The 27,691-nt window shown below is 34.0% G+C and overlaps 1 protein-coding gene across 3 annotated transcripts; it reads left to right on the top strand.

The window, feature by feature from the left end:
* Positions 1-1,964: 1,964 nt before the first annotated feature.
* LOC132942060 (uncharacterized) lies at positions 1,965-26,118 on the top strand. Of its 3 annotated transcripts, XM_061010355.1 has the most exons (10): positions 1,969-2,548; positions 14,197-14,483; positions 15,507-15,664; positions 16,403-18,230; positions 19,335-19,513; positions 19,583-19,935; positions 20,052-20,222; positions 21,109-21,303; positions 22,143-22,224; positions 25,269-25,403. In XM_061010355.1, exons 2-9 carry the CDS (start codon positions 14,219-14,221, stop codon positions 22,186-22,188), a joined length of 3,195 nt encoding a protein of 1,064 aa, XP_060866338.1. In that variant the 5' UTR covers positions 1,969-2,548; positions 14,197-14,218; the 3' UTR covers positions 22,189-22,224; positions 25,269-25,403. The 3 variants fall into 3 exon arrangements, with proteins under 3 accessions (XP_060866337.1, XP_060866338.1, XP_060866339.1); XM_061010354.1 differs by lacking the exon at positions 22,143-22,224 and having other exon boundaries at positions 1,965-2,548; positions 25,269-26,118; XM_061010356.1 differs by lacking the exons at positions 1,969-2,548; positions 22,143-22,224 and adding an exon at positions 14,804-14,890 and having other exon boundaries at positions 14,357-14,483; positions 25,269-26,118.
* Positions 26,119-27,691: the final 1,573 nt, after the last annotated feature.

The following is a 27,691-nucleotide window of genomic DNA, read 5'->3' as shown; positions in this document are numbered from 1 at the left end:
ATCTATGTAGAAAATAAGTACATTTGTTTTAATAAAAGCCCGTGAGAGGTTGTTTTGTCATCACACTCCCTAAAAACGAAATATGTGTAGCATACCACATCATAACTGTAACCGGGTAATCAGGTAATCAGATACATAATATTACGAATCTGGATGAAGTACGCAATACTGCTCGGTTTACACCCATTTTATCACGTTTTACACTGAATAATCCAAAACAAAAACACCTGTATTGAAGTAAAAGCAATTATAATTCAAACGAATCACAGGTATGAATTTTAATTTTATAATTTGTTCCGTGCAACCACCGTACATGAGGATTTACCTTCCGTGCAATAATTGTAGTAATCTGCTTGGTATTTTAAGTGAATAACATTCATTTCCGAATGAACAGAACTTTGTCGAAAAGTGAGGAGGAGGTGTGTGATGACAATGGATGGTCATTAACCACCCTCATGGTCATATACCTATATCGTAATAAAAATAATAATAATTTTATTCACATTTTCTTTTTTTTTTTATCCGTGTACCTAAGTGGCTAACTGCAGTATAAGTAAGGATATCGATACATTATCGCCTTCGTAGTGTCGAAGTAAAAAGTGAGTATACAACAGATAGTGTGGCAGCGTGCAGAATATGTAATCAGGTCTGACAGTCTGACACCAAAACACCATCAAACATTTTAAGCTACTGGATCAAACACACTTCTATATAGACTTCCGTAAATCCAATTCGATTTATTCCAAAATACATAACACTGCAAAAATCCACTGCCTTTCTACCAGTGTGACATGACGGAAGCCCAAAAAAAAGTGTGTATCCCTGGCGCGCCACAACATTTTCAAACTTCAAATTTATTATTTTACCGTTAATTGTTTCATAATTCATTGTTCCAAGTCCTAAAGTCAATTATAGGATTTTTACCGACAATTTTCACTGATAAAAATCGATTTAACGTAATCTCGTTTACGGACGCCTGCAGGAAAACGTAGTTTTCTATCGGCGCCCGGATTCACAATAATACTATAATCAAAACTCTATTTTTACCATTAATTATGCAACAATTCGTTCCACTGTGCCACTTATTTTTTGAAGCTGATCCAAAAAACGTACCATGGGAAAACCCGGGTTTTGATTTATGGGTGCGAGAGAAATTCACGTTTTCACGCATAATATATTACAATATATGTAGGTACAAGACCTGGTAGGTAGGTATAAATGTATAACCGAATTATAATAATATATATACGATGATACGCACACACACGTCATATAGGTAGCGGTGCGTATCGCTTCTAGTGGATTTTCGACTAGAGATTCCGCCGCGGGTAGGTAGGACGGAGCGGCCGGGCGGGCGGCCACACCTCGACACATATATCGACACACGGGGTAGGTAATTGATCAAACCGTCTCGTCTGCGGGCGCGGCCGCCGTTCGGGAAAAAACACCCCCCGCCCGCCGACCGACCGGCGCGCACACACACGCCAACGCGCGCCGAGGAGACAAACGGAAGGGAAAAAAAAAACCTACCCTTACGCGCGGTATGTGGGCGACAGAAGCGCGGTGTTCCGTATCGGTAGGTGGGTGGGCGGGTGGGTGGGTAGCGTATAAATGATATTTCGGCGGCCGTTCGGCGTTAGACGCTCGCAACGCACACGCACACAGTCGCTCGCTCGCAAACACCGTTGTGCGTGTGCGTGTGGGTCGTACGCTACTATATAATACCGTATTATATATTTTACGGTGGGTCGACGTGGTGGCGCTTTACGCTGCTGCAGTCGCCGGTCGCGCCGTACGACCTAGCAAACGGGCGCGCGCGCGCGCGCGCGTATAGCTTTGTATATTATACAATACAATATACGCCGCCGCTGCGACGGAAGACGACGACCGCCGTGTGTAGTAGGTATAGCTATTTACGATTTTGCGCGCCGCGCGTCCGTGTGCGTGTGCCGGGATCCCCGAACGGTGCGTGCGCAAATCGATCGTCGTACGAATACGTGTGTGTGTGTGTGTGTGTGTGTGTGTTTGCGCGCGTGTTTGTGTGTGTGTTTGCGCGTGGAGGGGTGCGCGGGGAAGGGATTTGGGAGCGCGCAAACGCCGCCCGGCGGCACAGCGACAGCGTCATCACCGGCAGCACCGGCAGTCGGCGGATCGGCGCGTTCCGTGTGTCTGGCCTAGTACACACATTGTTGGCTGCAATTGGTGTCGTCGTCGTACGGTACGTACGGTACGTATATATTCTATTCGTACGGGCCCACCGCGTATACCACGGTACAGGCGCGCTCGCACGAATCGCACTGAAGCCCGATAGCCGCACTGCGCGGTACACGTCGTAATATCGTACGACCGTACAGTACAGCCGATCCTGCCCGTGCCCCGCTGACTCCAACATTGCCGTTTCCATACGATAATCATATCATAGTCGTTATTGTTAATATTATATTGTTACGAGTACGGCCGAAGACCACACCGCCGGGGCGTCGCCGAGGAAAAACGCCGTGCGCCAGACGCCGCCGTCATGACGCCCGTCATCAATTCGACGACGTTGGTACGTATATATAAACAATAGTACGATTTTATAATATTATGACAATAACGTCTCCGAGTTTTTCCGACGGGTGGTGGGTGGGTGGTAATAATTTGGTAATTAGTATTGACTATATTATAGTATATTATTATAAGTATACATTTTTATTGTACGACAGGTAGGTTAAAAGTATAACGGTATGAAACGGTATAATATAATATTTACCAAATTAAAAATATAACGGTATAAATGCCTTTATCGGGTTTCGGTCGGGTGGGCGGGTGGAATATTAGACTTGCCTCCGAAACATTTCAATAGCTGCCAACGCCAACTGATCATCGTCGACACTATCATTACTTCCGTAAATGTATTATAACTGCAGTTACCGCGTGTTTACACGTAAATTATAGTGCGGATTGCGGAGGCGAGGGGCCGCGTTCGCGTGGTTGTTTGTTTTACCGCCCAAGTCGTTTTACGACGGTATTATTATTATCACGTTATTCCGAACTTGAGGTCACCGCACTGATCGACCAACCATCACCTTCGCGTCGCCGCCGCCACCGCCACCTCCGCCTCCATCATCGGATCTCGTGACAACCGATAGGGGATGCAAATCGTGACCTATATTACAATATTATTATTATTATTTTATTGTAAAACGCTACATTTATTATTACGATATCATTGTTATTATTATTATTATTATTGTACAACAACGTTATGATATTATGGTTCGTATAATTTTATACTGCGCGATGTACGTTAGGTACCCTAACTGCACTGCGCACGCTGCAGTCCACCATACCGCCGTTTTCGTAGGTAGGTGCTAGGCCGGGCAAACGGAAATGCGTGTCCGATCGTCGTCAGGTCAGACCGTTGCCGTGACGAGATGATGATATGTTATTTTTCCGTTTCACCTAAGTAGCGGCGTCTTCCCCGACGGATAACTGCCTACGGGTTTTCCGATTTTTGTCGGTCAGCAGCTGGGAGGGGGTGGGGCACACTATCAAAATAAATGTTTTCGCACACGACCCCACCGCCGACGTCACTTCGTCTATCCGCGACCAATGGTCGTGTCTCAATCGATCCCAACGACTCTATTATTATTACGTAATGAATTGCCTAAGAGACACTGCGGCAGCCACCGTTCTAACCGCATAATTATTTAATGTCCGAATGCAGTTACGGTCGACCGTTACGCGTCACTTTGAGCTTTGAGATTCATATAAAATAATTTTTTCGTTATACTGAACCTACCTAGTACACTGCACAGGGGCGTTTTCGAAGGGGGAGGCAAAGGGGCGGTCACTCATCATATCTTGTAGCTTTTAAAAATATACTTATTTATTTATAGTTAATTTTTAGGCAACTGTAATATTTCTAATTACGCATAATATAATAATCACTAGTAATAAGTTTAATGGTTACATTTTAATAAATTACTCTAAAATCTTAGATTTCATCTTAATTAAAATATCAAAAAAATAATACAGGGGGCCCAAAATAATATTCTTACCTTCCGTTGCTATAACACATGTATAACAGGCCAATTCATAAGGCTATTCAAAACTATAGAATACAATGGATTATTCTAAACATAGACACTGATAGACTATGTCATGTGCATTAGCAATACGGAGAAAACACATCTAAGTCAACGTCCTCTTAAAACACATTGCTGAAAACAAAACTATGTATTTTGAAATGAGCAATTCAAAACTATAATATACAAAAACTGCGAGATTTTATTACCTTTGGTTTGCACACCGTCCCTTCAAAAATGGGTCTAGGGACGCCGCTGACACTGCTTCGGGTGTACATCGCGTATTATACGAGACTCCGGTGGCCACGTCATTCCATAATTTTGCATTGGCCGAAAGGTTTGATAAAGTTAAAATCCGATGATTTGGCCGGCAACGTTGACTTATGCCCCCCCAGTGTGTACTTATAATAACCAGCTGACACGACGGTCTGACAACTTGTACACACGATCCGTTAAATTATCGTTTCGGACTATACACGACGATAATAATAATAATCATAATATATTATATGTGTCTATAATGTATAAGCTGTACTTTATGTAATATTATAAGGGTAAATAATATACTGTAATGCCGCCATCCCCCCCCACCCGGGGCACGGCAGAAACCTACGGGTGCCCCATTAGAAATTCTACCAAAACACAACACACACGTGTACCAACCTACCCAATTTAAAAACCTACAGTGTCCTCCCCCACACCCAATGGCCTATGTTGCCGCGGGTTACCCAATAAAAAAAATATATATACATATACTGTAATGTATATATTTTATAATCTATAATTCGAACCAATTTCTCTAGGTTTGTTTCATAAAATTCAGTGTTGAAAGAATTCCACATTCAGATTATACAGAAGTGGAAGGATTTTTTAATCAACCCAAACTATAAAAGTCCCACAGTACAAAAATAAATTAATATTCTTATTCAAGTAATATTGAACAACGCACAATCGTCTGCCCGAAATTATTTGAGCGCATGAAAATTAAACTATACACATTAGATTACGCGAAAGTCGTCATAATTATATTTAAATAATACAACAAAATGTACTTAATACATTCTCCGTTTAATATATTGATTCTTGATGGCCTCTATAGGTAACACTAAAAAATATATTGTGTTCCTTTCTTCAATTTATCTCTTAAAGAATTTTCATTGCAGTTTTCGGTTTTGTTTTGTTTTTAATATATTCCAATATAACTCACTGACGAACTAATAATATTATGTATTAATTATTATGTGCATTGTTTATATTAATATTATATTAAGATAGCTACTATAATGATGTGTCTATATTATATCGTTTCCGTGATCTGTAATTAATATTATTCATAAACGATATTCCACTTATAATAGGCATAGTCTGTCGAAGAGATTTTAACATGTTTTCAAATAAATATGAGTAACATTCCCCATTTATCTTCGTGTCACAATTTTTGTAATTTAATTTAAATGTTATATTTAGTAAATCTTAAATTCTATTTGAACACCTGAACGATACATGTTAAATTAAATACACTAATAATTTGACAATAATTATTTGGTGTTCGCGCTTTACAGTTATTTCACACTCGATGACGTGCTGACATTGTGGTGTGTAGTATGTTTAATATGTTCTTCAAATACTAAGCCGTACTTTGATTTTCGTTAGTATTCAAAGCGTGGAAAACTCGCGGTGGTTACTTAAGGGTTAAGACAAATTGATTTGCATGAAACACTAATAAATGCCACTATTAAGCAGATTGAAAAGGTTTGCGTATAGCCAATGTAAATCTGAAATCAGGTATAACAACATCAAATGTAGTAGTTGTACAAAATAGGTGAGATTTATTGGATTATAATAAAAGTTAAAATGCTTTTTACTTGATTCAGCTGTATTTAAAAAAACCATAACAAATTATATCGACACTTCAAATATTATATATTCTTTTATAACCTTTTTTTAAATTTGATTTCTTCAACAAATCAAACATTTGATGAAGGTAACTATGAATTTTCAATATCGATGTATATTAACTACTGTCTATTTGTACCAATGTATAAATTTAAAATTACCAATTAAAAGTTTACGTTTAGAAATCCAAATGTTACAATTTATTTACTGCTACCTAATAGTTATGATAAGGTCAAATATAATGCTTTATATATTATATACACAATAACACGTAACTAAATGTGGTCACTAAACGAAAATACATGTTCCAACTCAATTGGCTTTTGCAAATAGGATTATCCACTCGGCGAATGAATAGAATTCAACCCCAAGTTTACCCCGACCGAGTGATCCATTGAACATACTTTTTTTCTCGGTTGATTTTATTTGTATTACAAATACATACAAACATACATACTACATATACACATTGTGTACCTATATATATGTCGTATGCGTGTGTGGCTTAAGTTCAAAGTAATTATTATACTATATTTTTGCAAAATGAGCTTTTTTTTAATCTCACTTAGTTTTTAGACTTTCAAATGACAATAGCTACATTTATTTTTAATTCCTATTCTGAAGCAGTTATATTTTTTTTTAAATCTCTACACAAATGTTGATTATTGACAAATATTTTAATTTATATTATTATCAGCCTATAGTATTATACATTTCAAAAGCTTAGAACATAGATCATTGATTAAATATATTTATTATTCATTGATATACCGTCATTCTGCAGAAGACTATTTATTCAGCTTCAAAATATTAAATAAAAATAAATGTTAGGTACAATATTTTAGTATTTTACAAATGCTATTACTATATGGGTAAATTGGTTTTAGCAAGTTTATATTATATCGTAATAATTGCTTCAAGTCTTAAAATAATTACAATGCACAGATGACAGATCAAATGAATTTCCCGCCTTAAATAAAACACTAAATTCTGTATAATGTACCGTAAAGTGACGTCTGTACCTATCTACTATAACTGCTTTTCTGAGAATACCCAAAATGAAACTACCATACTCCTTGGATAAATTATCGTTATATTATTCAAGATGATTAGTTTAACAACGTAAACATTTCGACCATTAAATCACATATTTATGCAAGTAACCAAAGCCAATTATTATGAAATCCAACATTTAGATATAATTAAACTACTATTATAAATGTACTTATTATGTTCTATATAATATAGTGTACAAACTATAATCACCGTTTAAAAAAAATTACAATTTACAAGTCTGTAATGTCACGAAACTTTCGAATATTTAAAATTAACTATACACTGATACGCTAATCGTATAAAAACATTCAAATTGCCTTTTATCTCTGTTGACGTATCATATACCTACAACCTACACCTATAATATAGATGCATATTGTGTTGTATATTATACATAAAAAAAAGCTTTAAATACTTTTGAAAAGCTTATTTGCTAATTGTTTTCGATACCATTACACCCCGCACTGTAACGACGACGACATAAATAGCTATAAAACCACGTCCATGTAATTAATTTCGTCATTTGACATGAATGGGTGTACCTATATTTATCGGATTGAACGCTGCCAAAATACGTAGGCATAAACAAATAAATTATATTCACCAGCTTTGTATGCAAATATGAATAATGAATAAAACACTCTTGCGCGTTTCTTGCCGAAAACTTTCGGTTTCCATAATATCCATTGTTAGCCGTACCTACTTATAAAGTCAGGCGTGTAAAGAAATGTCTACCGTGCGATTTTATCGGTGCCACGTGCACTATACACGTCGTGCCTGAATATATATTGTTATATAATAATATTATATTTGCGCGTAAAATATTATTCGATTGTTAAATCGGGAAAGAGACGGTACAGGTAAAAAGGTGTTTATCATACACCTAATTGCAGGGGAAACTACAAAGTGCAGTATACAAACGACGCCCAACGGGCGGCTTTGTAATAATACAATTTATATAATAATATATTACAGAGTAATATTCCGAGGGAAATGCATTATCGTGTAATAATATTATCATCCAACATTAATGCGTTCGCGATACCATCCGATCCGGTATCGGCGAGACGGCGAATGACGGCGATACGATCGGAACGGGCGGTTTTTTTTTTTTTTTTTAAAACCATTTTTCTTTCAAACATCGTTCAGTGACTGTGATTTACACGATACGTCGACCTATATTATACGCACATGTGGCCACGACGATGAATTTAGCGTCGTGAATTCTCTGTGGTTATTAAAAAACATATTATTGTAAACGTTACAAATCTGTTCGCGGAACACAATATATTTATTGTTATCGAGGCCGGAATGATACGCTCCGTCGGGCCCAGAGTCTCGACTTCATCACGGGCCCGCTTTAAAAATAACTAAAAATTAGGTATTGCTGACTACGAGCACCGGAGCTAGTACCTCCCCCCACATTATCCCCTTGATCTGATCGTAATCATTGTATGACTATACAGAGGTGACAAAAGCTACTAATAGACCGCCGATGAGATGCCCGGTTGTGACCCGATTTCGGGTAGCCCATAGTTACGGATCTTGATAAAAATGTAATTCTTGTATCGTCTAACAAAACTTTTAAAATTTGTACAGCGCAACTTTTTATTTCAATCTTCGAATGCTTAATTTTGTATGAAAGCGTAATGAAAATGTAAATATTTGGTAATAATATACTGACATAATTAACGACTCTATAATATAATAAACTGTAATGATTATGGTTTTCTATTTTTTTTACTTTTTGAACCTCCTACCGTACAGCCGCATCCCACCAGCTTTCCAATCTTACAGTTGGTCCACTGTTTATTTTCTTCAATGGACTAGAAACCATGTACCGTCCGTGCCAAATATTGTAAGTCCGTGTGAATACGCTATATGTAATATTTATGAAGAAACTATGTAAGACACAATAATTGGGATGTCGATTTAGTTTTAATAACCACTGAAAACATTAATTTCTACCTACTATTTGAACTGGCTGAAATCGGAATATGAAAATGTAAAAGAGGTCACAATGGACGGCAATCAGACGATTCTCGTATGGACGATGACAATCTGCAGGAAATTATGGTACAATAATATAATATATATTGTATTTTAAGACGATTTATCACCCGGCCGCGGAAAACGGTGTTTTGGATCGGTGGTATTAGATTTCGGAACACTACGCGGAAATTATTTCGGAAACGAGTAATATTAATTCCGCGGGCGTGGCTAAATAGTATAATGTAATGGGTAAATCGGCAACGTGTCAGTTGCAAGACAATAAGCGCGGATGATTATTGTTATTATTGTCCATCCGTGGCGAGGAACTATTATTAAACAATACGGTGGTGAAACAATATTTTAACATTATACGTAATATAGAAGATAATATAATATGATGCACACGCGTTAAGAGGACGCCACACCCCAAGGGTGCCCATTAGGGAGGAGAAAACGGGTCATTTGTCCACCTCCCTTGGAAAATATGAACATAATATTTAATAAATATTTCCACGATATCACGTAATTACCTATAGGCAGCGCACACAATTTGTCTATTCTTAATCTGCACTGTTAGGATACGTGAAATAAGTATATTATACAATAATTATTTTACACGGTTGTTATTGTTTTGTCAACTTAGGTACGTAAGTTTTTTATTTTAGCCCACATTTTGAGAACATTTTTATTTTACCTGACATTTTGGGAATATTTTTATTCCCCTCTCCCTCTCTCTTTTAAAATATAATCTTTGTGCACCCATGCCACACCCTCAAATTTGCTGTCTCCGCGTCTTACAATATCGTGTGTAAAATGTAAAGATATGAAAATTGTCTTTGTCGTATGGGTAGTGTCTTACGATACATTATAGGTGTAAAACGAATTATAAGCGTTAAATGTAAAAATGGAAAAAAAAAGCAATTTAAAAATACTCATAACTCCCTTTAAAATAGAAAACAAACGTCTCGACACGGGAGTAAACTACGGACGTGGGTGTGGTGTCCTCATATAATGACTGCGATCTGTATTATCACTCCGGTAACCATATAATCTATATGCGCGCAACCCTTCGCCGCGGGGGTGTTAAATTTCCACGGGGTGGGGTGGTTGCGGCCGAGGGATATACCACTGGCCTCCGATTTTGCCCGGCGACCGTCATATCTTTTTAACCGAACGTACTGCAACGTATCTCGAACTAATCGCGAAACGGCAGCATCAGCTATATTATTATATGTATTGAACGTGGTACATATACAATATACAGCCGGAAGATGGATGATGGGCACGACGAGTAGACACAACGTGCGATCGCACGACTGCATATTTTAACATAATATTATATTGATATTGATGTTCCAATGCGCATAAACGAGACCTGCAGTCTGCTTGTAACTAGGAACACTATACGGTTTTCCCGAAATTATATCAGTAACAAAATATTATTTTATATCATTAACATAAATATTATGTTTTTGGGCTGCAGGGTACAGATATTTTTATTTTCTAACGGATTTTGAGTAACGCTTTGTTTATCACCATAGAAACGGATATAATGTGAAAATTACCTTATTCCAACTAAGAAACTATTTCCCACAAAGCCCACTGTTTCCCACTATTAATATACAATTTATGGTTACTTATAGGTACTAATATATATTTATGATTCGTACATTTTCTCTGAAGTGGAAAATATCGAGTAGCGTGATCAGGGCTGTATTTTTTGCGCTCTGGGTCGACAATATTTGTACGCCCCCACCAAAATAAAAACAATTAACCCGTTTTTTTAATTGTTTAGTTATAATTTATTACTTATGAAAATGTTATTAAAACCACAGATAATGATGATACATTGTTTTAATTGTTGTCAAAATGTATAAGAACATACAATTGTAAACTATAAAAAAAATTACAAAATTGAATAGTTATCATTGATTGATAAAATTTACTATTGATTTACTAGTGAAATAAAATAAAAAGTCCTGAAACGGTTAAAATTATTTTTTTAGTATATCTGCATCGAATAATCTTGCTCAAAGTTCTACTTTTACCCAGCGCTTAAAATATATAAATAATTATACTATGGTTATATGATCGAATCGTGCTTAGGAAAGAGAAACGCAAATTAATAAAGGCCACACCACTGGGATGATACGTTTTTAAACGTAATGTAACTCACAATATAGAGCACACAAATTATATTTTAACGACCAAAAATCTTAATTGAATTTTTCTCGAATCTGAAATTTGAACGAAAAATACATTATGCACGGTAATCTGCTATTATTGTATAGTTCTAGTTTTGTACATTATAATATTCTTCGTGTGAGTATAATATTGTATAGCGCTCAAACGATAAATCTTAAAACACTAATCGTACAAATATAAGGCTAATGTTTATGTAAATGCTCGCAGGTTCAATACCACTTGAAAAATTATATTGATACAATATTAAATGCCTCTTAATAACAAAGAAAATTATTTTTAAAAAAAACGTAGTAGGTACTGTTCTATTATTATTTTTTCATTTAGTTCATGGTTGACGTTAAACATTGATTAATAATTAATTATAACGGGATTCTTTTCTCCATTAAGACCATTCATTTTAATTACGTACCTGACGACACCAGATATATTTTATTTCATTGTAGGTATATGTCTTAGGTTTAACCCTCTTCCATTCAATATAAAAGATAATATAATATTAGGGTCGATTGCCAATAAATTATTCAGCACTCGGACAATTCCAGTGTGTATATATCATGCATACAATTTGTTGATATGCCACTGTCATGTTTATTTATGTCTATGGTCTATGTAAAGTGGCTCACAAATAAAATCGTACGCATTGATTATTTATACATTTAAATATTATATTACCTTTAACATTTTAAAACAAATGCTACTCAACAATTCGGGATAGTTAAATTTATTTAATTCCGTAATGCATTACACATAACGATAATTCTCAGTTAACGTATATCTATAGTTATATCTGCGTTTTTTTGTATCAAAGAGCATTATGCTCTACCCCAAAAGCACATTTAAATAAACATTTTTATTTTGTTGTTTATTTAAATCACGAATCGTGTACAAAATGTAACCTAAAAGGATTTTAGTATTATAATTTACGCTATGGTATTATTTATTTGTATTTGTTCAAATTTTTCAACACTGTCGCGTTTCCAGTTTAAGTTGAATAATTTTACAGTATCTCAAAGTTTATGTGAATATTTATTGTACCTGTAGTTGTATATTTTGTTTATATGATTGTTATGCTTATTTTGTTGTCCCATAACTGTCTTAATAAATAGCTGATTAGTAGACCAATGTTAAGTATAATTTTGCATTAATTGATCACCAAAAGTGAAGCATTTGAAATAGTAATTCTAATCAACCATATGACTGATAATTTTAGATAGGTATATCATTTTTGGAGTTCAATTGAGAAATCGTATTATAAATTATTAATTTAATTACTTAAGTAACATTTTCGGGATATTGAAAATAGTGATCGTTAATAGTTCTATTTCTAAGTGAAACTATATCTCAAGTCTCTATTAGTTACCTAAACTTACAATATTACAATACCTATACAGAACATTATTTATGCGGTAAATTATTAATTATACTTCTACAAGTTACAACTGTAATCTCTTATGTGTTATACATTAACTAATAACTTAGGTATGTACTTTCAAATAATAATTATCTTATAGCGAAGAAATATGAATCTTTAAAAACGTTATATTGTACTACTGTGGCTATATTGTAAATTTAATGTTGAAAATAATTATATTGATTTAAATAATGTAAGCATAAAAACTAATCATAATTATTATTTAGACAGACATTTTCAAATGTACTAATGCATTTTTGGGGAAATTAAATAATAACTAATATTTACCTCACATTTTAAATTGCAAAATTATCTTGAAATAATTGAACTTCACAAACATTGAGTTCAAAAAATTTATTATACAAGACACAAGTGTAACAGCTAATATAATAGTAATATAACGATTGAAGGGCTTCCGATCGAAATCAAGATAAGACTTCAGGTGCTATTGATTTTTATTAGTGGAGGTGAAAAAAAAAGGCAAGAGTATTAGATTTCACCCCACCCGTTGGTCCAGGTACAATTCGTATTTTATATGTGCAATTAGGTGACTGAATCTACTTGACCTCAATACTCGGGGATTCACCAATACATCTTTTTAGAGTGTTTCGTTTGTACATTTAATGACAATATTTTGAAGTGCATTTATATAAGTGCATTATTAACACAAAATATGTTTTTGTATAAATTTGCATTATTCGTGTGTCGAAAATCCTAAATTATTATAGTTCGTTTCGTTCGTTTTTGACACCTACTCGTGGCGATTGGGTAGACCTATCCCATATAGGTCAACGCGAACTTGAAATATTTCTTTGAAAAAAAAAACCTTTCTTCTATGACTTGGACACGATTTCGATGTTATTTTTAACCGCAGTGCAAAGACGAAGAGAATTCGTTGAATGTCAGCAGGTACATGTGTATAACGTACGAAATGTGGCCGATTTGTAGGTCGTCGGGACTTTCTGATGTCCCACGGATCGATAAAGCGATGCTACACACACATACACACACACACACACAAACACATATGTACGCGCTTGGTACGCTATAACCCATAATAAATAAATAACCTTTAACAAATGCACATTTATGTTGAACAAATGTCTGTAATTGATGCCACTCCTATATGTGTAATAAATAATAATATAATTAACATATCTACATTCTATTTATTAACTTTCGTCTCCCACAAATGTACAGATATACAGGCGTCCACCATATCACATGATGGCTTCTGTAGGAATAAAACACAGTTGATTGTGATGTTGAGTATAAAAATGTGTAGAATTTTGATTAGTATGAAACATCGCACCTTCAACATATATATATATATAAATAAATAAATAAAATAACATACGAAATAGGTGTAACTTCTTTTTGTATTTTGAAGGGCCAGATTCGACGCGATTAAGAAACTATAATCAACCATTTTTTCTTTTCCGTCGTAAATCAATATACCTAAATATTATGAACACAAACAACAATTAACTTGAACGTGACTAATACTAGTCTCATAATACAATGTTCATGAATGTTATATAAATACCTGTGCAATGATGGTTTCAGGCAACCGTGCCGCTAGCGTGACATGGACAAGCGTGCGGAACACGTGAGGAAATTGCCTCCGTTGGCCTCGTCCGAAGATCTCAGTGAGGATTTATTAGACAGCCCGGAAGCTGACGCCAAAAACAAATGTTTGGAAGACATCGAGGAAGTGCCGAACACGCCGGGCAAGGCGTCAAGACAACAGACGATATGTTTGGCGATGCCAAACACCCCAAGGATAGACATCTCTCGAGCCAGCAGTTCTTCACATCACGACGACAGTAGTCCCGAGAGAGACTTGTTTGTCGGTGAGTTTAAGTACCTAAAATATTGTAATATTTGTAAATAATAGGTACGCCATGAGACTATATTTTTATAGTCTATAACCCAGCAATACTAAATCTTTTTTTTTCTTGGTACATATTTTTGTTAAGTCGGTTTGGCTTAACTTAGTAATTAATGCATTAATATGTGGGTAAGGAGGGGGATAACAAGGATACATATTAAACAAATATGAATAAATATAATATTATAATATAACAGTAACATTTAAAATTTTATTATTTATTATATGGAAATTAAATATAATTTTTAAACTAGTGTGATTTTAAATTTGATTTTTTTTTAGCGTATGGCTAGTCTAAACGCATTCCACCATCTTGGTTATTAGTCTTGCGAATTCGTCGTCTTGCGTTCCTTAATGACGCCGTAAAAGGTATGTATGTACATTGCAGTACATACTTTGCCACGATTACAATTAAAAGACCTACGCCCGCTTGGAGCTCCTTTTTCCTTCATCTTATTTCCGCTGAGATAGACTTGAATGTGGTGCTCGAGTATATTTCAACTTTTTTTATTGGTTTACGGCCAAAACTCAAATCTCGTTTGGCCGTCGAAATCAAAAGTGAATTTCAAGCAAGGTTTATAATAAAACGTTTTAGTACGTAATTGCTAAAAATAATGGATACTAGTAATATAGCTGCAGCGGTAGGAAGAAGGGTGCGAATCTTAGACATTTAACAGACCCGTTTATCAGCCGGTTAAATGTTTATATGATATAATCTTGGCAAACATTATATCCAATTAAACGGAATACTTTACAAGAGTTTGACAGATATAATTACCAGATATTACTTTTTTAGCTTTACAAAAACCTTTTCAGTGTGCATGGGTAAACATTGCGTGTTTAACAAACACAGTAAAACGTGTTTAATATAATTAAAAATCAACCGAAGCGTGTGATAGGGATGTACAAAATTTGGGTATAATTTGATTTTTGTTTATCAGATGATGTTTTTTAAATTATTTTTATTGTTATTTGTTTGTATTAGACGCTGACGGAAAATCCGTTGAATCTGTTAAATCTGGTCTAGGATATACGGAAGAGATTATAACTGACCTCCATAGCAGTACTGAAGAATTAAACTTTCACGACTTAACTGAATCGGAAATCAGAAGGCGGCGGTCAAAACTGCAGCCTCAATACGCGGTATTATTTTAACATTAATAACAAATTAATCCTATTCTGTGATTACAAACAAGTTAAACTATTAAATCGAACTACCTTTGAATTAAATTATTATTGTTATTCTGCATACTATATACATTTGAATATTCAAACTCATTTTACTCTGTATTTGATCTACTTTTTATCAAAACATTAAAAATATGGATTCAATAAAATGTCACTGGTGGGTAAAAAATATTTCTTCTTCAAATCATAAAATGTTTATTTTAACAATAGTATAGGGAGTTAATAACTATACACCTCAAATCTATGAATCATAAATCATTTAACTATAAATACTGAATATTAAAATAAAATAATTATTAAAAAAAAAAAATTGTAAATATATTGATTATAGTAGAGCTGAAAAGGAATACAATATTTTATTACGTGGGTAGTTAATAATTTAAACAATAAATTCAAAATATATATTCGCTACTTTATAAATTGTAACTACATTTTCAATAATGAACGTCATACAAATTAATTCATGTAATTTTTTTGTAGATCTAACCATTGATTATAAATACTATAGATAGATCACTGGCCCGTATTTACGCAACGCGAAATATTGACATACGATCTATAGTATTAAAATCAATAATCTAACTAATATATAACAGTAAAGCAATAAAAAAATTTGGCTTGTTAAATTAACTTGTAGCTAACATCTTTAATATAGCTTAAATTTTTAATACAAACCTGTTGTTTCATTTACAGGTTTCTGACGCTACTATGGATACGGATTTTGCTGCTGATCGAAGAGATACAGCTAGCGAATCCGGTTTTCTGTGCATTAGTGGTCGTAGTAGCCGAGTTTCTTCAGTAGGATCAGTACACTCCACTGCCTCCATAGCTTCTGCAGCATCACGTTTGTCTGCTGCGTCGAATTATTCCAGAGCTTCCAGAGGTTCATCACCACATAGAGTTCTTTTGGAAACATCGTTTTGTGGTCCAAAATCACCAGAACACTTTGCCAATCGCCAACTGATTCCTATCAACGACGACGACGACGATCTAAGTGAACCAACTGTTAGACCAAAATTAGCAGACATTGAAACTCAAACAGAACAAAGACCAAAAAAAGTGCACGTAGAATCTGTCAAAAAAGAAATAAAAAACGATCAAGTTAAAGCAAAAGTAAAGAAAACTAAATCAAAAGAAATAAAAGAGGTTAAAGAAATTAAAGTGGTTAAAGAAATAAAAGTTACAAAAGATCTGGCCATGGAAAAAGAATCAAAAGAAAGAAAAACAAAAGCAAAGCCTACTTCAAAAGTAAAAGTCGTACTAGATAACCCCAAAACACAAAAATTTGTACCATTAGACAGTCTCGATGACGACGACATAGAAATAATTCAGGGTAATGCACCGAAACAAGTCCCAACAGCTATACCAAGGGAGAAGTCATCTCGTCCAAAAATAACTACAGGAGAAAATCAAATTTACATTCCATTAAACCCTGATCCAATCGAACAAGGATCTGTAAATCCTACTAGTCCAAAACGATTAAAACCATTTACAAACCGGACATTAGTAGATTTCATCAATAGAGATCCGGCAACTATTGAATCTTCTAAAAGAATAAGGAGACCAATTAGATCAGGCTCGCCAGGAATCAGAGAAGAGTTTAAAAAGTTCATATCAAGCGCAGATGAAGAGGCTGATGGAGCTCCGATACAACCTGTAAAGTTAAGAAAACAAATGAGCGTTGAAATGACAAAAAGAAAGTCTATAGATCAAGATTGCTCTTCCAGATCCATGTCACCGTCAATATTTGAAGAGTTTCAAAAGTTTATTTCTGAACCAGAAGATGGAGATATAAATGTTACAAAACTTGAAACAAAAAATCGTTGTTCGGCTATTTCCATTACGAGCCGTGAAGTACAATCTGTAGTTGGGGCGGGGTTAACAGATAGTCCAAATCTTGGAAGATCGTTATCTCCGTCAATACACGAAGAATTTCATAAATTTATGGCACAACCAGACGACGAAGAAAAAGGTATCATACATAAAACATTACCTCACACAGCATACAAAAACCCTATTGAAGGTAGTCCTTCGTTGTCGACTTCAAGTAACATTCGTTCGATCTCACCAAGTATTTACGAAGAGTTCCAAAAATTCATTGTAGAACCTGAAGGTAATGATGATTTACTACCAGCACCACCACCGAGAAAACACGATAATGATTTACACCCAGATGAAGCTTCTTGTAGTAGATCTATAAGTCCAGGAATTCTAGATGAATTCCAAAAGTTTATAAGTGAACCAGACGATGATTCGTCAGGTAGAAGAACATGTGATCCTGCGCCACCAGCAAAAAGTCAACAAATGATTAAAGTCCAAGTACATTGTACACCTGGAAGTCCACCGCCGGAACAAATAGTCATAAAAAATTCAGGAAGACCTAAATCTGACGATCTAGTGAAAATCATACCACTTAAAAGCGAAGACGACGATTCAGGTCAGCTACAATCTGTCTCTTCATCGCAAGCTCAGATCCTCAGGAGGCGTTCCGAGTCTTCCAAGGAAGCCAGACCGAAAACCGGTAACCAATAAAATGCCCCAAAAACGGTTTTGTTCGGCGCCTTACTTTTTTTTTTTAGCTATTAAACAAATCATAATAACCCAGTGCTTTCTTAACTGCTGTTTTTAGTGCGCATAACAGATTAATATATTTTTTGATAAGCTGATCGTGATAACTAATTATTATATTTACACTTGTTAATATAGCATAATATAAATAATAATTGTCCCATATTAACATGGAAAGTTAAAATATTAACATAACTAACATGGTATTTCAATAATATAATCTTTTTTTCAAAATCACTACATTTCATGTTATATGGGAAAGTTTTAAGAAGTAAATACTTATATTAAATATATTTTACTTCAACTTTATTAATCAACTTGTTTCATAAAAAATAATATAATTTCTAAAATTTGGCACATAACTAAATCAGTATTTTCATAAAAATAAGAGAATTTATTTTTTGTTTCTTATTTAACTCAATTCGATCATATTTTCTAAAAAATATAAAATTGTAATAAATCTAAACGTGATAAACATAAAGTATGAGCATAACAGGATATTTAAAATTCAGAGTAGTAATATTTTTTGTTTTATTTTAATAGGTATGCAATGTATATATTTTCTTAAACTTAAACGATTAAAAATATTAATTTGATAAAAACGAACATTGGATAAAAATTACACTAAGTAGATCTTTAGGCTTAGGTCCTTAAAATATAATTATATAAATAATTTAGATTAGGCCATACAGTTTAGACTATTGGCGCGTAGAACTCATGATCTAGTTGAAATGTAAAAATTAAACTAAGCAATATAAATGATAATACATAATTTATAACTATAACGGTTATTTGATAAGTCTCAGGAGAGATTTTAGTAATTCCATAGTGGTTTTTTCAAACACTTGTATAATATATGATGGTGTATATCGGATATAAGTCCTCCTGGGGTGTTGAAATGCGAAAGAATCAACAGAGGAAGGACACTCTCGTTGAAGACGTACAGAGACCTACTCGTTCGCCATCCCAATTAGTTTTCCGTGTGTTATTTTCTATCTACTAACATTTAACTAGATTTCTCAGTCCGGGATGGAATTATAAAATATATGTACTTTAGGTACAATGGATAAATCTAAGGACCGTAGAGGATCAAGTCGTTCGCTGTTGGGATCACTTCTACACCGAGCTAGCAGTTTTAGAAGTATTAACAAGAAATCTCCAAAACGATCTAGTGTGTCGGAGTTTGTTGATATTGATCCGAAATTCACTAACGTAGAGTTCAAATTTAATCAAGATGTAAGTGCAGAGCGAATGATTGAAAAACTTTTGAATGATAAAACGTTACAGTGGTAATATGATTTTCAGATAGAAAAGGATACGGTTATAATTCCATTGCACTCTCCTAATGATAGTTTTGACGAACTCGTTGTTAGCGATTCAGATTCAAATATCACAAGGGCAGTTGTTCACGTTTCATATGAACCTAAGCAAGTAGAAATAGAAACCGTATCGAATAAAAAATTATTCGACGATTTGGTAACGCACCATAACAAAGTGCTAGTAGAATCAATAGACAAAGTTAATGTTGTTGATGATACCGTTAAAAATATTCAAATCATCAAAGATGACATTTGGAACAGTAACGAAATTGGTGATTGCAAAATTACAAATAATTTAGTGAAACTCGAAGAGTCGTCATTATCACCCGGATTTAGTAGGTAAATAATTTTGATTTGAAATACTGTACAATATAAAGAACAAGTTTTTTGCCTTGAAATAACATCATAAGATAATATCTACGTGTATTCTAAATACGTTTAATTGTCTTAAACAGATCACAAGAACCGGTGCACTCGGCCAACAGCAACGATACGTCACCAGACTCGGAAGTGATGTCGTCGCTTTCGATTGCTGCCACAGAAGAAGAGAAGAAAAAATTATTCAGCCACCCAAATTCGGTGGAAGAAGAATTACCACATGTTCCGACAACACTTCCGCTAGAAAGGTATGTAAAAGTAATTTATATTTATACCCTACATATTATTATTCAATATTTTTATAATATACCTACATAATAAATGAGGGAATAATAAACTGCATCATATGTACGATTGGACAATTTAAGCCATAATTAGTGGGCATAAAAGGGATTACGAGAATGTATACACATAGTTGGTATGCGGAAGTTAATTAGTGATATAAGAGGTGAACAGTTGACCTTGTTGGTTAGAAGATTTGAAAGAAAAGTTAGATAGCCTCATTTTTACGGTTGACAAGTGTATCAAGAGAATAGTATGTTGTTTGGCAATGGCGGGAAGTAGCGGGAAGTGAGCTTTTTATTTGTGGGTGACGTGTGGCACGAGTAGCAGGTGAGGACTGCATTTCGCCCAAGACTGAAATTACCTTCCTGCATGAGCCACACATGTATACAATTTTTCTACGCCTCGGCCACCTCCAAAACCACCTTTGTTGACTTTAAGGTAATCTATAATGAACTTCTCTTGCTCTCTTCGGTGTGACGGTATTTAGATGTGCCAAACTGTTTCGTAGAACAGCACGGGAGTAACTCAACCACCAACTGATATTTCATATACATATTAGAGAAAACGTATCGATACGTCCGTATGTGTTAATCTGATTTGAGCGGTAACTTTTCCGACTACTGTAACCTTTGGGATTTGGTAGTTATGTCCTTATAAATATCCAAAATACAGTGGAAACTGTAAGTTAACTGCACAGACACATGTGAGTGCCAAGTGGTGGTGGTGATAGTTTAACATAGTAATTCTAATTGATCACGCATATCAATACGATAGTTGTAATTTATCATTGATTTAAAATCGACGCCTTTATATCATAATATTTTGTGGTAAACCTGATATCGCTCTCAGGTCGGTGGCCGTGCCAATTATACCCGTCAAGCATCGGATCGCCGAGACGAAGACTTGTTCGTTGGATAGGCCGACTCCGCGGTGCAGCACACCCGGCGCCACCGACTTACCTTCGGGACTAGGAACTTACGCCATCGCAGCCGCGTTCGAAGACTCACCGGTTGTCGCCAGCAAAATACAGATCATACTACCGAAGTAAGTGCCATTGACATCGCATTATTATTTATTATCAGGGCTCGGAACACCATCAACTTAGTGACATTTTTTAAGTTTTTTGTTAATAAGCTGCATATTATTCAAAATCTATGATTCCATACTAATTTCTACCATAATACGTAGGTACCTACTACCTATACCTACCTAACACTGAAATTCAAAAATGTATACTTCACAGTTTTTCCAAATTAAAGAGATTTTTATCATAATTATTTAAAGATTGTACGAATATTTTATTAATAAATCGACAAAAAAAAGTCAACTAAGTACATGAAAGAAATCCCGTTTAAAAATATAGAGCATTGGCGCACCATGAATATATATATATATATTGAATCATACTACACAGTTAACAATTATTTTTATTGTTTAATATCAATACTAACTATTTATAAAAGTAAAAATTAGTTTTTCATAATTATTATTATTATACGTATTTTTCCATATTATGACAATTTTTTAATAACTGTGCACTTTTTTAACTTTTTGACATACAAAATATGCATAATTTATAATAAATAATAATTGCATGTATTAGTACTATACAGATAATTTAAGTCTTTGTAGAGCATATTATTGTGTACGCTCGTATTTTATTGACCCGTGTAAATAACATATAATATTATACGATCCGAGCCCTGTTTATTATACTGAATACGATTCATTTGTCAATCCACGCGAAACCCAGCCAGCTACGGTCACACATAATATTATATGCGTAAATACAATGTACAATATAATATGTTTATATATTATATATCTACTGGAGTATTATATATAGTACATATAATATGTAGACGGATGAATTTGTTTTCCAGAAAATCGTTAGTTTTGAAGAAACAAGCTTCCTCGTTGACAAAATAGCGTATCGTAAACCAAAATTTTCTAACAAAAAAAAAGGTACGAAAAGGTTCGACTACCGAATAAAATATATTTTGACATTGACGCACGTGTGCATGTACCCGTTTTACCTATATGCATATACATAACATAAACGTATAACCAATAATACATTAATTAAGTAATAATGCAATAAAACCAAACAATTATATACCTAAGCAATGTCGGTACGCGTCACATAAATATAATTTGATTATGTAGACTAACATCATTTTCGCGTTAAAAAGCTTTATGTGAACGTTTTCTTGGAATGAGTTCAATTTTAATTATATGTTTGATATGATTAATAATATGATTTAATTTAGTTTATTTTAACACGATAGTTATTTCATTCATACTACGCATAAAATCATTTTTTTTTAAAATAATATGTCTTTTTTAATTTCCTTGTTAGCTTTTCAAAACCTTTATGCACACAATTCTTAACGTAATATTATAATGCATATAAAAAACGTAAGACAACTAATTATGTTATTATTTTCCACATCAAAATATTTACATTCCCACAAATTCTTAAAATAAAAATATTTACCTATTTGAATTAATGGAACAACTTTAATACTATTTTATATGCGATACTTTAACTATATGAAATTTCTCATAACACTAACGTTGTAGATAATTATTTAGGCACTTAATTATTTATTATATTTATTAAAACCTAAAGGTTTTCGAATAGGTACGTATATCCTTTATATCCTATATTATGTAGCCTGTCATTTTATTTATCCGTAGGGTAATCGTATCTCCTACAAGTAGTGATGATTCCGTAAGTCTTAGATTTTATTTTTACCAAAGCATGAAATAATTATCGTTAAAGCTTTAAACATACCTATTTTAAATTAGAATATTATTTAATTCAAATAATAATACTATACTGAATATATTATAAATATACATTGTTCAAGCTATGCTTTCAAACGACTTAATAAACATATTGGGATAAATAAATCATTTTTGGATTTTCAATCAAGTATAGATCAAAGAAACTCTTTAATACTTAATTGCAACCTATGCATCGACATATTATAATTTATATACGTTTAAATTAATATATACAATTAATCCACCGTATTGTTTATGACTTTTAAACGAAAATTAAATGAAGCTATCATTTTTGTCGACGATACCTATAGTCATTACGGTAGATATAAAACGATAGGATACCACAGCACAGCTAAAATAAAACTTGGTTAGAAGTCGTTTTCATTGCCATCGCGGAACTCGATCGTAATTTATGGTCCGCATTAGACTTTTGAACTGTCGACATGGAGTGAGTACGAGTGGTGAGGATTTTTAGTGCTATTTATATTATGTGTACACTTTGGGATAGTAATATCAAATAACAATCGATCACAATAAATCCGATAAAGCATTTTCGTGTGCCCCGTCAGCGATATTAAACGACGGCAAACGGGCAAACACGAAACCACACTTTGGGATTTACAGCTTTATACATATTATATATATTTCGTTGCTCGACGCAGATGGTACGATTAAAATACTAAATATTATTTTATTTTTTTATCGATATGCTTTAAGTACACGTACGAGTGTAGCAGTACCGCACCGTCATGGTCACGACTCAGCTCAGCGCATGTTTATTATGATATATTCTTGAAACTAGTGCAACGGTGGTCTGGCTGACGCTCTATAAATATACATATTATAATATTATATATATCACGGGCGAAATCCGTGAGAAAAAAGTTTTAATAATATTATTAACCTTCGGAAACTTTGTTACATTTTACATTATACCAGGTAATAATTCACATTAAATTAACGAATACTATTTTAATTAGCCCTTAGCCCCACTTAGAGTTTCTATAGCACCCCCCCAAAAAAAATCTAGTGATTTCACTACTATAATTTAAAAGCATCATAAGAGTATCAAGTATAGACCTGAGCTTCGACCCCCCAAATTTCAAACACTATTGACGCCACTGTGAATACCTATCATTTCTGGCTTAAAGACGACTTCACACTTCACCGAAATAACGTAAATCGTGATTCCAAACCCCGAACGCGGTATAAATTCTTCCACCTTTGCCGCAATCTTAACACGGCGGACGTGGGCGGTATTATATATATTCGCTAGCGGGTAATCGCAATATTTTCCGCCGTCCGTCAGTCAGTGTTAGGCAAACCCCGTCTTCATTGATTCTTTCTCCACGTCTGTCGGCACGGTCGATTCTCGGTTAATCCGTTTTCCCATCATCGCCCATGCGTATAATAAGTAACGATGAAATTCCTACCAGACAAGTCATATACTCATATATATGTGTATGTTTGCAAACGTCATAATTTCCGGTCCGACGACAAGCATCACCCATTTTCCGAAGATTAAGACCGCCTAGGGCGCCCGACGGGACGACAAGACAAGACTGTATCTATACAACCCATACATCATGTCACCTATAATATTTACAAGTGCTTTGTACGGGATAGAGACTGATTAAAACCGGGTTCACAGTTACATCATCTGTCCAAAAGTTGAGATCGACCCAACTCTGGAAACTATTTGGTAGATCTTGCGGTTAGTGACTGATACCATGAGTAAAACGGCCAATTAGAATACGTTAAAGGGCAAACGACGAAGCTGTGAGCCCGAATTTATTGATACGCTTCTATGGACTAGTGCAGTACCACAATATAATATAATAATATGTCCATATTTTAATGATCAGAAAATAGTATAATATAATAATAGGGCTAAAATTATAAGCGCAAGAATGTCTGTATAAAAAGTTTAAGCTGGATTTTCCATCCTTCACACTAAATACGTACCTATTTATGCGGATTACAAATATTGAAATACATAATATTACAAAATAGAAACTTTTTCTAAATATAGGAAGTCATGGTCACATCTAACCACGGAATCAATACACTTTGTCAGATATATTTTAAAACTTTTTAAGCTGTGTTATATTAATATTATTATTATTTATGGATTATACCTATCTAATAACTGCGCATTACGTAACAATAGCGATTTTGACACTATAATTACAAGATTTTCTTCTTTTATTTTCCGGAAGATTCAGTAAACCCGCAACCACCGTCCAGACACCGACTACTGATCCCCCGAGGCGTCGCCGAGCCCGCAGCGTCAACGTGCCGATGAGCTGCTCGCGAGGCCGCTGGGTGGACTTTGACGACGACGACAACCTCAAGCGCGGCGGCGAGGCGTCGTTCAAGCCCAGGTCGCCCAAGAAGATCACTGTTCTACCCATGTCCATGAGACCCCGTCGGCGATCGTCGTCCACCAACGCGGACCACAGCCGATGTGGGTGCGACTGTCACCTCCACGGAGGACACGAAACATGGCCCGCGGTCACCAGGAACAGGAGCGACACGACTTGAACGAAACCCAATAAACGCCAAAAACAAACGAACCGTCGTCGTCCCCCGTCGTACCATGAGCTATGAACGACTGACCCTGTCGTCGTTTTCCGTCTCAATAATATTCGGTTAGGTGGTAATGATAATTGATAATATTTATAATTTACTGTTACGAAATACTGTTTATATACTGTTATTATATTCATTGCGATTTTACTCAATTCGAAACGATATTTTATAATAGGTATGTTATTTACGCATATATTATGTACCCGTCTAATTATTATAATTATGTTATACTATGTATGAAAACATTTTTTTTAAATATAATATATATATATACTAGCTGCGCCGTGCGGCGTGCAAGTTCTACAGAATATTGTAGTCGAAAAAGACGTGCAAACTGCAGCGTAGGTGTTCGGCCATAGGCGACAAAAATCGTGTTCTGAATACAAAGTTCTGTATAAAAAAATATATAGTAATAAATTGAATAATAACAGTTAAATTTTACGCACTGCCATTCTTTAAAAAAAAAAAAACATAAAATAAATGAGCTGATGACGGTCGTCGTACACTTACGTACGATGATTCTGTAACAATCTCCACTATACGTTTAATAAATCGTCCTTTGGCCAATTTTTCACTTTCCATTTTTAAAATAATATACATATTATAATGTAACGATACTTTTACGGTAAAGGTTTACAAATATTCTATTTATTCATTTTATAGATGTTTTATTGTTATTATAATACTATTAATTATTATTATACATGCGACAATGTATTCTGCGTGGATAGATGTGTTGAAAGTTCCTTTGAGGCCGACCCTGGGCGATAATATTATACTTTATTTTCTACAAATCGATATAATACGAACCACGCGTAATATTGAAAATTATTGTATACCGTACAATATTATTGAGCAATGTTTATGCGTCTAAACTCAATATTTCCAACATTTTATGAATCTATAATATTATAATAAGACAATATTATTATTATTTAATAAGTTCATATTATATTATAACAATATTATAATAAATCGTACATTATTTACCAACGTTTTTATTCTGGTTAATTGCGTGTGAAAAGCTGACCAAAGATTCCATGGATGTATTATAGTAGGTACTTGATGCGGGGCCAATTTTGGTCAAGGAACTTTTTCACGCAAATACATTTTTTTTTTTTTTAGAATCTTTTGACATGTTTAGCAAAAATTACACACCTAAGTGTTAAATATTATATTTATTATAATTTATTGTTAAGTTTTAAATTCTAGATGTTTTAGACCAAATAAATAGAATGAAAAACGTTGAATAGGTTATATAGGAAATCATTGTTGTCCCTCAGACAATGCAAATATTATGTTTATCAAGTTTTTAGACCATACATTTTCCACTTGGATGACTTTGTTCACTTAATAATTTAGTTTTGTTAAGATTGAACTATAAAATGAGCAATTTTTTATTGATGCAGAGTAATTACAATACTATACGTATTGATTAATAATGCAATTTAGCGAAATAAAATGCTAAAATAACTAACTTGGCTCATTCTTAAATTGTATTTTATATTGTTTTATTTAATTTTTTTCAAAACAGATGATTATTGCATGAAATTAAGTCTATTTAACGTACGTGATTAAATGTACGACTGATTTGTTTCTAATTTTTAACCCTATTGTACATGAAAAAACATGTTATTTTATACTGTTGTTATTTGTGTATTATGTATGAAAGAGATTACTATTAAAGCGAAAACAATTTATATTAGTGTATTATTTAAGATTCTGAGTGGAGCGAGAAAGCTAGTGGTTTTACAATGGTGTTTATTTTTCATTTTTTTTATATCCTGTATACAAAATTTCTACCGGAAGGAGGTAAATTTTCGATTTTCTCAATAGTTATTTAATGCTACGGGAAAAACTACTGACAAATTACAAAAAACCGCTTAAAATGGGATTTTAATTTCTGACGATTTGTACATCACCGTAGCAACGAATAAAAAATTATAATATTATAATATTAATTCAATTTAAAGGCTATAATAAATAATAAAAATTTAAAAAATCCATGCTGATAAACCGTCTCCGCTCAGAATCGTTTTTCTTATAGATA

This window comes from Metopolophium dirhodum, chromosome 3, assembly GCF_019925205.1.
Source record: "Metopolophium dirhodum isolate CAU chromosome 3, ASM1992520v1, whole genome shotgun sequence".
NCBI classification, from domain to species: domain Eukaryota; kingdom Metazoa; phylum Arthropoda; class Insecta; order Hemiptera; family Aphididae; genus Metopolophium; species Metopolophium dirhodum.
This window is presented reverse-complemented; position numbering and strand designations above follow the sequence as displayed.

Coding starts and splice junctions, on each gene's coding strand:
- LOC132942060 (XM_061010354.1), top strand. CDS start 14,219: ATGGACAAGCGTGCGGAACACGTGAGGAAATTGCCTCCGTTGGCCTCG. Junction 15,665..16,402: donor AACTGCAGCCTCAATACGCG/GTATTATTTTAA, acceptor TTTCATTTACAG/GTTTCTGACGCTACTATGGA. Junction 21,304..25,268: donor ATACAGATCATACTACCGAA/GTAAGTGCCATT, acceptor ATTTTCCGGAAG/ATTCAGTAAACCCGCAACCA.